The 15708-nt window shown below is 41.3% G+C and overlaps 1 protein-coding gene across 10 annotated transcripts in view; it reads left to right on the top strand.

The window, feature by feature from the left end:
- Window positions 1-11004, top strand: part of arhgef10 (Rho guanine nucleotide exchange factor (GEF) 10) — a 42843-nt gene extending 31839 nt beyond the window's left edge. For 9 of the 10 annotated variants that reach the window (XM_028975174.1, XM_028975186.1, XM_028975195.1 and 6 more), the window contains 4 exons: window positions 1242-1384; window positions 3195-3369; window positions 8190-8312; window positions 9905-11004. In XM_028975174.1, the coding sequence (XP_028831007.1) occupies window positions 1242-1384; window positions 3195-3369; window positions 8190-8312; window positions 9905-10392 (929 nt within the window). In that variant the 3' untranslated portion in view covers window positions 10393-11004. The remainder of the gene's footprint in view (window positions 1-1241; window positions 1385-3194; window positions 3370-8189; window positions 8313-9904) is intronic. The other variant, XM_028975247.1, reaches the window with a different exon arrangement.
- The last annotated feature ends 4704 nt before the right edge of the window (window positions 11005-15708 follow it).

Here is a 15708-nt window from a genome sequence, read left to right on the forward strand (position 1 = left end):
TATCCAATTTTCAAACTTGAAAACTGGAAAGTGCATACTTTAATGCATTCAGAGGGGTTGGGTTGCAGATGGATGTTTACAGACCTGTGGGCGGTGCACTGCTTTTGAAGAAATGCAAAAATAATTCAATAACCAATAACATGAAGCACATTTTGAAAGATTTACTTCTTCCTTTGTTCCTATCTAACATGATTATGACTTGGGAGTCTTCGTGGTGTATAGTGCACTGATACAGCATGCATAATTCATCTTCGCAACCATCCTGCTCTGCGCTACCCATAAACCCTGTTTGACCACAGCTCTTGATTATCCGTGCCTGAGTGGAAGTGTGGATTGGTCCTGATGGGATGAGCGGAATGGATTTGACAATCTCATCTGTAATGAGTTTGAAATAGTTGCAGGAGGAAAAGGATGTCTGTTTCTAATCCAATGCTGTGCTTTGTGGAAAAAAAAGATGTTGCCCACCATTTATTTTTCCTTTTCCTGTATTTACAATGAATCATACATGATAATGTCTATTGTGGTTTGTGTTTTATCTATCAAATGAATTCACATGTGCACAGAAGACCTATTGTTCTTGTTCTTGATTTCTGCATGCAGTCAAGATCACCGGCTCTTCTCCAGTCATCGTTTTATAAAGGGCTTTCCCCTCCTTTAGAACAGCTCTGCTGTTTTCAGTGGAACTTTGTGTGCATACTCAATTGTGTGCTCTGCGTCTGAACTTTGATGCTTCATTCACAAAAGGGAATGGATGTTAAGTTGAGTGTAAGTGAACGTGAGATCAATTTTGCATCTCAAGTGACCGGAAACAAAAGCAAGCATCAGCACAATTTGTTTGCTTTTCAGCAGCAACAGTTTAGAGAAATATAGTAAATCATGGTTCCATAATCATTCCATAAGAGAGAGATGATACTCCTCCCGCTGTAGACCACCACAATCTGTACTCTATCCCTCTATAGGGACGTGTGGGTGTTTGTGTGAAAAAATTCTTTTTGTCCCCCTGTGTATTAATATGATAAATGTGCATGAATCCATTGGAAAAGGTTTACTTAAAATATATGATTAAGTCTGTTGTTTCTTTCTTTCTAATGCATCGCAATTGTTTTCATATGGATTTAAAACTAAATGCAGTGTCCATCAGTTAAGCATTCACAGTGCAGGAATGTACGTCTGAATATAGAAGCTTTCATATGCACAATTCCGAAGACTTCAGTGCAATTTTCTTTCTCCTGCATCCCCAGACGGATCTTGGAACTCTGCCTCCCCTAAGGTGCTCAAGCTTGGGGTGCTGCCAGTCAAAGCACTACTTGCTGTGGAGGACCACATTTGGGTTTCTTCGGGTGGACAGGTCTTCATCATCAGCACCAAGACACACTTAGTGGAGGTAGGGCCGCAATCAGCCACTCTCACCCACATCCCAACCCACGTGTGTTTACAACAAGCTGTGTGAATCATTGGCTAGCTGACAGCTTTTTCCAGTTAGCCCCTTGTTTCTGGTTCACATTTAACCCCCCATACGAGAGGAAGGAGGCCGATTCCCCTCGGGCAAACAGGAAAAGAAAGCGGCCTCCTCACTCGGGCCAAATCCATTCACAAAATCAAACATCCTCTCCCCAGCCCTGCCAGAGCCACCCCAGGGTTCACCTCTGATCATTATTTACCCCACTTTCATTTCGAGGTGCTAAAAGGAGACATCCAATCCAAATGGCATTTACAGATTTGTCAGGTCAGATAACGGAGCCATGTACCATGTAACAAAAATGTATTTATATAGTTATAACACAAGACCAAGCCGTTCAGTACATCTGTAGCTACACTTTAATAGGTGTATTAATTAGTACTGCTGATGACAAGGTATTATTCAGGTTTGGAACCATGCTTTGATGCTTTTTAAAGGGAGTTCCTTCACCCAAAAATATCCAGACAGCAACAATCCAGTGGTGAGGAACTGACCACTGATGAAGGACTAGAAGAAAAAAAAATGGCAGCAGCTGGATAACAGTCTCTAACACTCCAAAGACATGATGCATCGGCTTTCGATGTCCGACCCCAGAGGGTCTTTCCCAGTGATTCATCGGGTTTAGATTTAATTTACATAAAGCCCAGACTACACCGCAGCATGGGCTCCGGCTTCCTTCCCAGAATAGTAAATCCCCATTTCCCCACCGCTCCACATGCAGTGGTGTGTAATCCTGTTAGTCTGTAAGCTCATTACAGGACCACCTGCCCGTACTGGAAGTGGCCACCACATCCCAGTGGCTAAAATCCACGACTGAAAACCACAATAAAAACCAGTTGGGCGAATTTACATGCAGTTTATATGCAATTATTTTACAGTTCAGTGGATACAACTTCACAGAAGGGTTTAACATTTTGAACCTGTCAAGCAATCATGTGAAGTTTTATTTTATTTTATTTTTTACACCCCATCACCCTTGGTAAGCAGTGGGCAGCCATGACAGACACCCGGGGAGCAGTGTGTGGGGACGGTGCATTGCTCAGTGGCACCTCAATGGAACATTGGTGAACCGGGATTCGAACCGGTAACCTTGTGATTACGGGGCCCCTTCCTTAACTGCTAGGCCACAAACTGCTTTGTATGTGGGGCATTTTTAAGATGTTTCTTCTAGATAAAATGTTAAGTGAGGACTATGAGTGGCGATTTCATTCATTTATTAAATATTTCCTTCTGGAGGGGTGAATTGTTGTCCAGAGCTCACTGTAAATGCATCTGTGCTCAGAATGCACACTGTCCTCTGCTTCCTCCCATGAAATTCCTGCTGAGTTCAGCCAGTCATTCCCTTTCTCTTCAGTATTTGCATTATTTGCTGTCTTTCTGGCATTTAATGTAATGAGAATTATGAACTTCTGTGGTGGCATATAAGCAAGTCAGACCTTGTATTCTTGCTCTTTATTGAAATACAGTATATGTAATTATGGGCCTTTACCCTCCCTCCGCTATGGTTTAATCTGTTTAATTGTGTGAAATTCAAAAACAAGATTTGTTTATATAATTACAACTTAAACTGGAGTCTTAAAAGATTTTGTATATTGTTTGCACAGTATTTCATTGTGTGTGTTTACCTTTTCAATTGAATTCAATTCAATTTCAGCACCTGCATGATCCTTTGGTGCCATGTGAATGTGTTCTGCTACTCTTATTAAAATAATGGGACTTGCTTGCTCCTGCTCAGCGCCACTTGGAGGCACACCAGGAGGAGGGGATGGTGGTGTCTCACATGGTGGTGGCGGGAGTCGGCATCTGGATTGCCTTCAGCTCGGGCTCCACCCTCCGCCTCTTTCACACCGAAACCCTGGAGCACCTTCAGGACATTAACATTGCGACGCCCGTCAACAGTATTCTCTCAGGTATCGCCGGCATCTTTACACAGGGGCTGCACACACACACACACACACACACCAACACACTCCTAAAACTCAGTTCATTGTATGGTGGATGATGCATGAAAGGGATGACATCATAAAGCACCATGCATGTTCACTCACGTCTGGCTGAGGCGTGTCTGTGTGTCTTAAAGGTGGAGATGACTAATAGGTCAGCTGTGTTGTTCTGTTTCAAATCCTAATCGCTGTACAAAGGAAAATAACTTAGGCTACCTTCACAATTTTTTAGGATGTAGTCACGCATTTATTTGCTTTACAATAATGTGGCACAGCTCTGATTCTGTCAGGGCTCAGTAGGCACAGAACTCTGACTTCATTAGTCATTAATGAGTCACGTGGACAGTTATGTGTAGGGTTGCCAACTTTCTCAACACTTTCTTGCAGGTGTGCGCACAGAGCAGCTGGAGTTATCAGCATTGCAGATACCAACATGAATTTGATCACTCGGCAGGGCAAGTGCAGCAGAGAATTATGGGATCTCTTGTTTTTGTGTTATCAGTCCTTTAGATCACCAGGCCATAATAATAGATCTACATAAAGTGACCTCCATGCGCCGTGAGTTTGACACCCCTGAAGCCGTCTGTAACTCATAGCAACCTTTTGCCATGCTTACAGTAGTCTGTTATTGGTTGACAAGGCTGTGATTGGAATACACTACTGACGCTGCCCTGGAAGGGGCAAATCAAAATCACCCGTATTTCAGGATGTCCCAGACAATTCGGGATGGTTGGCCACCCTAGTTATGTGGGTGATAAAATTGGAGAACAGTCTGGATGAAATTCAGCCAGGTTCAGAAGCACTGCAAAAACCCATCCCATTTTCCCATGTGTACAATTTTGGAAGGCTGATTTGTTCCCATTACCGGCTGTGAAGGTGAACATTCAAGACAGCACAATTCTGATCTGAGCAAAATTTAACTGGTGTTGAACTCCTGAAATGATCTAGAGATTTGCTTTTTCATTGAATATAGGACAACAACATATAGACAGTAAATTTTCTGTTATACTAACCTAGTTGCTTCACATTACATTATACGCTGCACTGTTATTACAGAATTCAACCAAAAAAGGGTCCACATTTTGATTGAGTGAAAAAGCAGAAAAAAAAGCAGTTGACTGAGGCTGCCTTGGGTGTAATTGTCAGTTTTTTCGGGACTTTCCTCACTTCTGATTTGCCAACACTGTACACCCAACCGACAGGGATTTGCATCCGGTTCTTGCTGCCTCTCTTTATTGGTAAGAGGTAACCATGGTAACAGCATATTATGCAATGTTGATGTTCCTCATCTTCTCTAGCAGCTTTCTATTCTCATAAAGTCTGGGGATTTGACTGAGTGTATGGGGAGGAAATTGAACAAATGCTCTGTCAGCTGTCCTTGAGGCTTTTCCTTAAAGCCATTGTGTAGTAGTCTTTGATATGTATTGTCTAATTTTGTGATTGATGAGATGGTGAAGGCTTTATCAGCTGCGTAGCTGCTGCCTCAGTTTGTGCTTGTGCTTGTGTGTGGTGGCCAGTAATGGCAGGCTTTCAGAAGAATCACTGCAGTCTTGTCCTTGGCTGGGTTTGGTTTAATTACCATTCAGTCAGGAGCAAATTCATAGTATCAGGAACTAAATATGGCTTAAGTCCATGGTGCTCTGAAAATAAATATATAACACTGAAAATAAAAGAAAATAGAAGCACTTTTAGACTGTACTGAATTCATAACATTTCATTGAGTCACCATGTGCTGTGCTGTGTATAACAACGACAATCACTTCACTTTAATACTAAGCTAATAGAGCTGTTGGGTTAAATATCTGAGATTTTGCTCAGAAATGTTGACATACCATACCACACAGCAGGCATCATGAGCTGTTTTATGTTATAATGAGAAGCAATTATTATCAAACAAAACATTTTTATACCAAACCCCCTGTCATTTATTTTTTTTTCTTATCTCATTAGAACATGACGTTCTGGCATAAAAAAAACCTCATTATTGGCTGTGTTAAATACGATTTAATTACTGTGACACCCAGACCCATGAATTATTGGACAGTAAGGTTGTAGTAAGGGCAAAGATCTTCAGCTCTAATTCAATTAGGGCTGCTGCTAACAATTATTATAATAATCAATTGATCTGTCATCTATATTTTTATTATTATTATTAATTGCATTCATTTCCAACCCTTTACACAAAAACAGGACTAAAATATTTATGAAATGCACAAACATGTTTCTCCTTGAGCTGTTCTAATAATAATACAATAAAATAGACTAACACATATTGTTTTTAAGGACAATACAAATCAGAAAATTTATCAGGATTTGTTTGAATGTCAGAACTTGTTCTCTACACTACACTGACACACACGCTCACTCTCTCTCACATGCTCCTGGCTCAGGCTCGCCATGTTGCCTGCTATAGAGAACATCTGCTCAGATGGTGTTGATGTGGCAGGGATGCAGAGGTAAAAAGTGAAGTGAAATGTGTCCTCTTCCTTTAACCATCACCCTTGGTGAGCAGTGTGTGGGGACGGCTCTTTGCTCAGTGGCACCGCGGCGGTTCGGGATTCTGTTGTCACGTGGGCTGATGAGCTCGCTGTTTTGTCGTGGGAGGAGAAATGGGCGGGTCGGACCAGGCGTCTGCTAAACAGTGGCGCTTTTTTCTTCATAAAAATGCGCATTTAGTGTTTAAGCTCTCGATTATGAAATTAGTTGCCAACTATTTTAGCAATCGATTTTTAGCGGTTTAATCGATGCATTGTTGCAGGTAACTGATGAATTGAAGGACTGTAGTTAGATGTGCAAATGTGTCAGACTGATGTGCAATATTATGTTCATACGTTACCAGTCAGAATTTGGATGCACCTACTCTGGTGGTTATGGAGACTAAGATGGAGACTGCTTTGAAGAACCCAATGCAAGAAACAGTATTTTTTTTTTTTTTTTGTAGCTGGAGAAAGCGATGTATGTTTTTACCTTCATTACTGCTTTGTCTTCATCAAATGTCACTTCATGAGATGCTCATTAATGTGAGATTCAAACTCTGCAACAGTACACATTTGTAGTTAATTATACTGTGAAAAACCTTTTAGGTTTTACTTAACTGATGCAATGTCTGTGAACTTCTTGGTGGGCCTTTGAGGTGGAGCTCCTTTTCTCTGCATGAGGGCTGAAATGCTATACGCTTCGCTTGGGATGATATTTCCTTGTGCAATCATCAGCAGTGACAAAAGTTCAAGACCCAGTCCAGTCTGACCGGGAACTGAGAAGAAACGTTCCACAAGGAGTGTGTCTCAGCAGTGAGGTCATCCCTACACAATTCCCAAAGCATAACCATCCAAAGGCAGCCGTTACACAACAGGCTGCACCGATGATCAGTAGTAACCGTGATTATTATTATTTTTGTCCTGTGGTTTGCAGGTGTGTCCATTATATGCAGTGTAATTAGTTTTTACTACACAGTTTACATAGATTTGCTTTGTTAGCATGTCCATAAACCGTGAGATCTGAACACTGAAAATTGCAGTCGCTCAGTTCTTTTTTTACAGCACGGTTATGTAAAAGGGGGCATCACACTCGAGGGTGTGCTGTTCCACTGAATATCGACACAGTGTGACCTTGTGCATACAACCCCGTGATGAAATTCAACGGCTCACTCTGGTTTTGCGCACTAGTTGAATGGTTTTTTTTGTTGTTGTTTTTTTATACATTTTTACAGATAAAAAGGGTTATTTTTGCTCTGTGTCTACTAGGTTGCTAGATTGATGTTGAGCTGCGTTGTGAAGATAGACACTATGACACGTCCAGCATCTGTACACAGTCAGCAAGTTGGCGCTGGTGCCTCCAAACCATTGGCATTGTCTCTGTAGTGACCCAAATAGCCAGTCATGTGTGCTGTAATGCTATAAACAAGCAATGCCAGTACACAACACATCAAACCCCCCTTCATTAGAATACAGCATCCAGTAGAGCTGCGCACTGGGTCCTCAACATGATATCACAGCATTTCCTGTGTTGATGTGTCACAGGCCATTGTTGGACATTTACAATATTCTGTAAATTACGACTTCATGCGACTTACATTACATTGGAGCTGTGTTTTACGGGTATTTTCCTCTTAATGGCATAATATAGCCATATCTGATGTTTTACTGCTACACAGTCCTGTCTAGTTGGATTAGCCTCTTAGCCTAGATTAGTTTCTCAAATAATCTCGGCTCAAGTGGTAATATAATCTAACATTAGATTAAACTAGTGGTCATTATTATTAAGGGATATTTCTTCTTATAGGTTTACCATAGTAAATTCCGACTCACTTTCTAATACTTTGAATGGTGTGATCTATTGTCTTTAAAAAGGTGGTGTTTGTGGCAGTTTAGGAAAGCTCATTGGCATATTGTATTTAAAAGGTCTGGTGATCTTAACGCTCTCTAGGCTGGAAGAGTCCGACTGGTGCATCTTGCTTCATTCCATTTAATAGATTTCATAATTTTTTTCCGGAAGTGCTTTTTCACGGCAGGTTTAAAAATGGATGAGGCCTTTCCTCTCACCATTCTGGCCTCAGAGTGAATTCTTGTAGGTTTCCTTGGAAACTGAATGCAGTGTGTAGGCTGTACTATTTTTTTTCTCCCACTCCCACCTACCTCTGCTTATGTGGCCATTAATATTCCTATTACTGAATTACAGAATCCTTTTTTTCAGTCATTTTTTCTAGGCAACTTGAGGTGGCTGAATTATTTTGCTTTTTGCTTTACTGCAGGTGAAGGAATGTACTTTTCTGTGCTTTTAACACACAGGGCAGCAGAGGGTCTCTGTAAGCAGCTTGCTTGTGTGCCACGGCCTGCTGCTGGTTGGGACAAATTTGGGAGTGACTGTTGCTCTGTCAGTTCCTCGACTACAAGGAATTCCTAAAGTGACAGGTAAGTACATTACAATTAATTTATGAATATCATTTGCATTGTGTTTTTTGTTTGTTCAAATGTAATTGCACAATTTACATTCAAAATCTTGTAGACTGGCTTATTTTAAAGACTTAGGGGCTACCCATTATGTATATATGTACAGTATTTTGCAGAACTTTAGGCAGTCCAGAAACAAATGAAAGGTTTTTAAACTTCCCAACACAACTCAACAGTAAAATAATTATTAAAAAAGTGAAAGTCCCGGTAACTGTTGATATCTAGAGTCTGGTGGGTGGTCTCTCCCAACTCTGTAAACTAATGAATGATCTCCTACAAGCAAAAGTCTGCATTTGGCAAACATTATTGTATTGCTGCTCAGATGACAATATGACAGGAGAGTCTCTGCACTGTCCAGTTTAGGTGAATCTATATTTGAGCAGTGTTTGACATAGTGGGTTCTTTTTTTTTATACTGGTTTTGTATTGGTATGTATTTTTGCACAATAAAGTATCTTGATTCTATTAGACATGCTTAAGATCTCAGACCGGAAGGGTTAATGATGCTCAAGTAATTATGAAGGAAGGCCAAGCCCAGAGTAATTTATTTTAATTAACAGGCCTTTCTCACAGTGATACTGTACCTTGATAATTGATGTGCTGACTGAGGCCCTCATTCTGGACTTTTATTCTGGACTAAATTGGCCTCTCCTCAGTGATTGCCCCTAAAAGCCCACAATTTCATGCCCTAAGAACATCTGCCAGTATTGGGAGGAATAGAAGACCCTTACCTGTGGCAGGAATTATTTTTAGGCTGTGTTGATACATGTACATCCATCTTTAATTTGGGGTAGAAAAATAAATTAAAACATTAAAAATAAAGTAAAACATTAAATAAAGCAATTGTAAGTGATTTGTGGCATACTTTCCAGCACCTTTTCAAACATTTCAAGACAAGTGAATGTCAATGTACTAAAACACCTGATATGCCTTATTCAAAACCAATAGCTCCTTTGTGGCTTCAGAATCTTTTATAAAAATTTGAAAAAGCAGTGTTTAAATGTATGTTTGTGTCACCAAAACTGGAATACTCCTATTTAATGACACCTTAGTTATTGTAAGCACACGGGCAGTGGTGGCCTAGCAGGTAAGGAAGGGGACATGTAATTGGAAGTTCCAATCCCGAAGCCCCGAGGTGTTACTGACTGAAAGTGAAAAAGTGAAGTGATTGTCATTGTGAAACACAGCACAGCACACGGTGACTCAACGGAGTCCTCTGAGTCCTCTGCTTTTAACCCATCACCCCTGGTGAGCAGTTGGCAGCCATGATAGACTCCCAGTGAACAGTGCGTGGGGATAGTACTTTGCTCATTGGCACCTTGGTGGTTTGGGGTTCAAACCGGCAACCTTCTGATTACCTGTCCGCTACCTTACCTGCTAGGCCGCCACTGCTCCAACTGAGTGGACCACTCAGGTGCTAGGTTAAAAGCAGAGGACACATTTCGTTGTGTCACCATGTGCTGTGATGCAGTGTTTCACAATAACGGTCACTTCACTTACAAATATTTCTATCAGTTTTGTTATTTCTATAAAATTTGGTTCCTGTGTTGACAGGAAGAGGAATGGTTTCATTCCATGCTCACAGTGGGCCAGTTAAGTTCCTCACCATGGCAGCTGCGGTGAGCAACCTACCACAGGGAGACCCGGAAAGCAGCCAACCCATTCTGCCTGCGGCCCCTGAGGGGGAGAGTTCCCCAAGCTCCTCCGTCACCACGCTAAACCACGTGAAGGAACGCAGCGAATGGCTTGGGGAAGCCAGCAACTCCTCCACCGGTCCAGATGACACACTGTCCTGTGGGTCTCTGGCTCTGTCTCAGGGATCCCTCGAGCACGGACCTGAAGACAGCACAATCTACGACGTGCTCAGTGAACCCGCCCACTCACAGAGAGGCAGACGCACCCAAAAAGTGGATGTTAGCTCTTTGCTGGTCGTCTCAGGAGGCCTGGGTCATCGTAGGGTCAACAAGAAATCAAAGCAGTCCCGACACGAGGAGAGCGTGTCCACGATCATGGTGTGGCAGATCCCTCTGCTCAGTGTATGAGAGAGGAAGGGCGAGTCAACAAGCATCAGACAAGTGGGGTTTTTTTTTTTTTTTTTTTTCCTTCTTCGTTCTCAAATCTACATAAAACTTGAGAAAATGCTTTAGTAATTTATCACTGTGTCCCCCCATTATACTGCCTTGGATTTTTTTTTAAATTTGTGTATACTTTTTGTGAGATACATGGCAAAGTCCAAAAAAGTAATTAACATTTTTTAAATGCTGCTTTGTCCACAAGAAGCTCCTGACCAGTGTCTTCATCTCATCGCCTTTGTGTTTCAGGTTGGCAACTTTGGGACTTAAATGTGTCCACTGAAACCCACTCTAAACTGAATTCTGAACATTATTTCATTAGTTCATAGTCATAAAAATGGAGATTACTCTGGTGCCTTTGATGGATGTGATTTGATTAGAATTCCTACAGGACAACATACTTCAATAGGTCACAAACAAAACTTCACAAGAAGGGGGATTTTTATTTATCCAATTGTAAAAAACGCACATGAAGACCATGTGGTGTTGGAGAAGAGAATAGAGTGTGTAGAAAAACTCTTTCTCCCTCCACACAAAGCACTGTATTCAACCACTCCAATTTGATGTTACCTGGCAGAAAGAGGCATGGCACAATAGAGGTTAAAAATGAACAGTTTCTAATTTATTAACACCGGTAAATAATTATTGTAGTTACATGTGAATATTGAATGTAAAAAGGTACCAAGGTTACAGAGAAAGTAAACATGAGAAGAAAGAGTAAAGAGGGAGAAGAGAAAGAGAAGGGAAAGAGAGGGAAACCCCCCTGAGCAAGATAGCTCAGAGGTCCCTTTTCCACATGTGTGCAGACATTTATACCCCTGGCCTACACGAAGTTGTCACTGGCCTACAGGAAGTTGTCACTGGCCTACAGGAAGTTGTCACTGGCCTACAGGAAGTTGTCACTGACCAATCAGAACCTGTTGTTTCTGATGTCACGCCCCCGGTGCCTCCCATTTGGTGAAGACAAAGAGGGTGGGCGGTCCTGACGGCTGATACTTCGCACGTTGATGTCGGACAAAGGCATGTAAAAACCGGGGTGTCGAATCTTCACCCTCAACCATCGACACAGGAATGTTACACTTCCCCCTGCAGACATCTGTTATGCAATGCAAAAACAGGCTCCTGCGATGTCCATTCTTACAGACGGCCGGTTGATCCCCTGGGGCACTCGAGTATTCAGGGTCCATGGGGATCACAATTGGGTCATGATTGTGTATCTGCTTGCTTCCTGGTCAGTCGGGAATTCAAATGTAGCCGATAGTTGTGGTTCTGTGTCCTTTGTGATCCTCAGGCATCTGAGGTCACCCTTGTAGGGAAACCTGTCTTCTTGGCATAGATCAAACACAGCAGCATACATAGAATATTCAACTGGATCCAGGGCTTTTCACACTTGGTTGGGTTCTTTGTCTGGAGTGTGATGAGGTTTGCATACAGATTGTGCATGTAGAAAAACAGTGTTCATCGTACATTAAAACCAAACCAGGAAAACAAATGACAACAATGATCAGATACTGTAATGCAAAAAACATGTAAATATAGTGGGAGGCTTAAAATGATATCAGGGAATTCATAACTCTGCGAATTTGCATCGGCTTATCAAGTCTAATCAACAACAGTGGCTGGGAAAATAAATACAAATAAATAAATAAAAAAGTCCCGCTTGTTGCCATGTGATTGGAGAATTACACCTTTATTAGGGAATTCATAACTCTGCGGATTTGCACCGGCTAACGAAGTTCAATCAACAACAGTGGCCGGAAAAATAAACACAAATAAATAAAAAAGTCCCGCTTGTTGCCATGTGATTGGAGAATTACACCTTTATTAGGGAATTCATAACTCTGCGAATTTGCATCGGCTTAACGAAGTTCAATCAACAACAGTGGCCGGAAAAATAAACACAAATAAAATCCCGCTTGTTGCCATGTGATTAGAGAATTACACCTTTATCACTAAAAGCTATTATTTGAGATTATGGCATTGTTGAGGTGTTCAGAGAGAGAAACAGTTTCACATAAATTTAAATTCTGATCCTAAACATGTTGATCATACTGAACATGAATTTAAAATAAAAACATTTAAGTTTAACAGTGCAATTTCCAATCCCTGATCAGTTATTATCAAATTGTTCACCGTGGGACATGGTTTATGATGTTCAATGTAATACCAGTAATCTAAAATGTCACAAATCCTGGTTATTACTGGTTACAGTTTGGTTTGTGGGTTCATCTATTGTGCCAGCCATATCTACATGCCACATTGTAAGTGATACAGTAATTAGTCAATGTTCATTTTATACCTTGTCGGACTGGATCTGGATTTAGAAATGCCTCGGTTTCTACGGTCCCGGGCTTTTTAGGATATGTAGATCCTTTTTATTTAAATTAAAGCACATAGATTCTATTCCTCCCTATGCAGTAAAATTCAGATAAAAGAGACTTACGGTCACAGATCCACATCCGAGCAAAGGTATCACGTCGGGATCACCATTTGTAAAAAACCACACATGAAGACCATGTGGTGTGGAGAAGAGAATAGAGTGTGTAGAAAAACTCTTTCTCCCTCCACACAAAGCACTGTATTCAACCACTCCAATTTGATGTTACCTGGCAGAAAGAGGCATGGCACAATAGAGGTTAAAAATGAACAGTTTCTAATTTATTAACACCGGTAAATAATTATTGTAGTTACATGTGAATATTGAATGTAAAAAGGTACCAAGGTTACAGAGAAAGTAAACATGAGAAGAAAGAGTAAAGAGGGAGAAGAGAAAGAGAAGGGAAAGAGAGGGAAACCCCCCTGAGCAAGATAGCTCAGAGGTCCCTTTTCCACATGTGTGCAGACATTTATACCCCTGGCCTACAGGAAGTTGTCACTGGCCTACAGGAAGTTGTCACTGGCCTACAGGAAGTTGTCACTGGCCTACAGGAAGTTGTCACTGACCAATCAGAACCTGTTGTTTCTGATGTCACGCCCCCGGTGCCTCCCATTTGGTGAAGACAAAGAGGGTGGGCGGTCCTGACGGCTGATACTTCGCACGTTGATGTCGGACAAAGGCATGTAAAAACCGGGGTGTCGAATCTTCACCCTCAACCATCGACACAGGAATGTTACACTTCCCCCTGCAGACATCTGTTATGCAATGCAAAAACAGGCTCCTGCGATGTCCATTCTTACACAATTTTTATTTATATACCACTGCAAATATTTCTCTTCAAATGAAGCATAATGGTTTTCAAGCTCCTTTCTCACCTCTTTGGTCATCACAGTGTACACCTTGTGATGATAACTCACTTGGCACAACCCATCTGAACTGAACTGCTATAAAGACATTCCCACCTTCCTCTAATCTAGTACTGATGGTGGTTTTGCAGTCACTTTAAAATGGAGAGGCGCTCCGAGGGGAACTCTGGCTGGCCAGGTTCTGTTTAAAAAAAGCAGGAGTCTTTTAAGTTAGTTCAAATGGAACTTTGTTGCGCACATAACTTAAGATTGAATCTCCAGATGTATTTAAAGGTAAAAAAAAAGCATAATTTTGACTCATTTTATTTCTTTTTTGTTGTGTGTATTAGTCTATACATAGATTTATTCATGTGTGTGTATTTCTGTGACATCAGGATCATGCTTTGTGTCATAATTAATTTTGTAGTAAATGTACTGTTGCTACAGCTCTTTAATATTATTTTCTCAGTACTAATTAATTTGCAAATCTAATCATTGTTCTTGCTGTACTGTTAAGACCACAATTATGTGTTGCCAAATTGTCACACAACACATAATTTAATGCATAATAACCAAATGCCTTGAATTTTATTTAATATATACCCATTTTGGTAAAAACACCTGTCTACGATATAAAAGAATGAAAGCTGTGCTACCTGTGTGGTTTATGAATGAAAGGTATATATTACTTTAGACTAAAATGTAAATTATGTGCTCTACAAATCTGTCTTAGTGTCAACTCTAACTTTGAACTTTAGTTTTATGGACATATTTCAGGCTGAAAGATTTGTGCAGATCCCTGCCTGGAAAGTCGTGCTAGAACATGAAAATGCCTAAGGTTACTGTGGGAGATTGCTGAGTAAATTTCAGCGTCAACCTTTATTTTGCCAGAACATTAAAGAAAAAAACTTTTAACTGTCTAACATTACGCTGGTCCCTGCCTGTGACCCCAAAACAACTCTGACCTTTTGAGCCGTGAACTCTGAAGGTTTTTTTGTTGTCCTTTAATTCCTGTAGATTGTGAAGCACGGCTTCTCACTGATCGAACTTCCCAACACATCCCCAAGATTAACTCATGGTTCTTGCTGGAAGCCATCTTGCTGGAGAAAGGAATCTTCTATCAAGAATACAGTTACCATAAAGAGGTTTATTTCTGCAGTGGCTGTTCTGCAGCATGGGGACCAGACTGGCTGCTATTTAACCCCAGGGTCACCAGTTATCCTCCTTGGACCACTTTATGCACCGAACAAGGCCATCATCAGACTCATCATCAGGTTGCCGGATCACAACTGTAACCGGATCACCAGGAGGGTTCTAATGTCGGTGCTTCCAGTTGCTTCCTGAAACTGTACCATAATGGAGATATAGCACAAGGTGCCAAAAAGGGCGCGCATACTGACACAATGCGCAGTCTCCATTTGCTGGAGGCTCATTAGTGAGGAAAATCCAAAAAGGAAATCCTCAGGAGCCTCGGTTCCGTGTCGTTCCTCGCAGATGATAAATCCACCACGCCCTTGCAACGGCTCAATGCGGCGACTCTATTTTAAAACGTGAAGGACGCACGTCTAATCCGCGTAATCTCGCGAGAACGACAACGTGAGAGTTAAAACTGCCCGTGCAAATAAATAGCAATCTTACTGATCTTGCTGTTTTGATTTATGCTTTTAAAAGTGGCCAAGAAAGATTGCATAGGTTGGCTTAAATGCGTGTCTTGTGCAATAAATGGCACGGGAACAAAGGATGATCCCATACCTATGCTACAACCTCAGTTCTAGATTATGTAACACGGTGCTTTATAATGTCTAATAGGAAAAATTCCTGGGAAAAGCGAGGGTGTCTCCCTGGCCTTCTGAGTAGTGTTGGGTCGTTCGCGAACGATTCGTTCAAAAGAAGGAATCTTTTAAGAGAACTACTGAACCGACGCACTTGCTCGAGTCCTTCGTTCGTTTTTCTGTTCTGTTGAGCCGTCAACTGCGCCTGAATGAGCAAATCACTCGGTGAACTACACTCTCCTGAATCATTTCCCCCTGAGGGCGACCCTTTGTCTCTTGTTTTAACAGATTC

Source organism: Denticeps clupeoides, chromosome 1 (assembly GCF_900700375.1).
Source record: "Denticeps clupeoides chromosome 1, fDenClu1.1, whole genome shotgun sequence".
NCBI classification, from domain to species: Eukaryota; Metazoa; Chordata; class Actinopteri; order Clupeiformes; family Denticipitidae; genus Denticeps; species Denticeps clupeoides.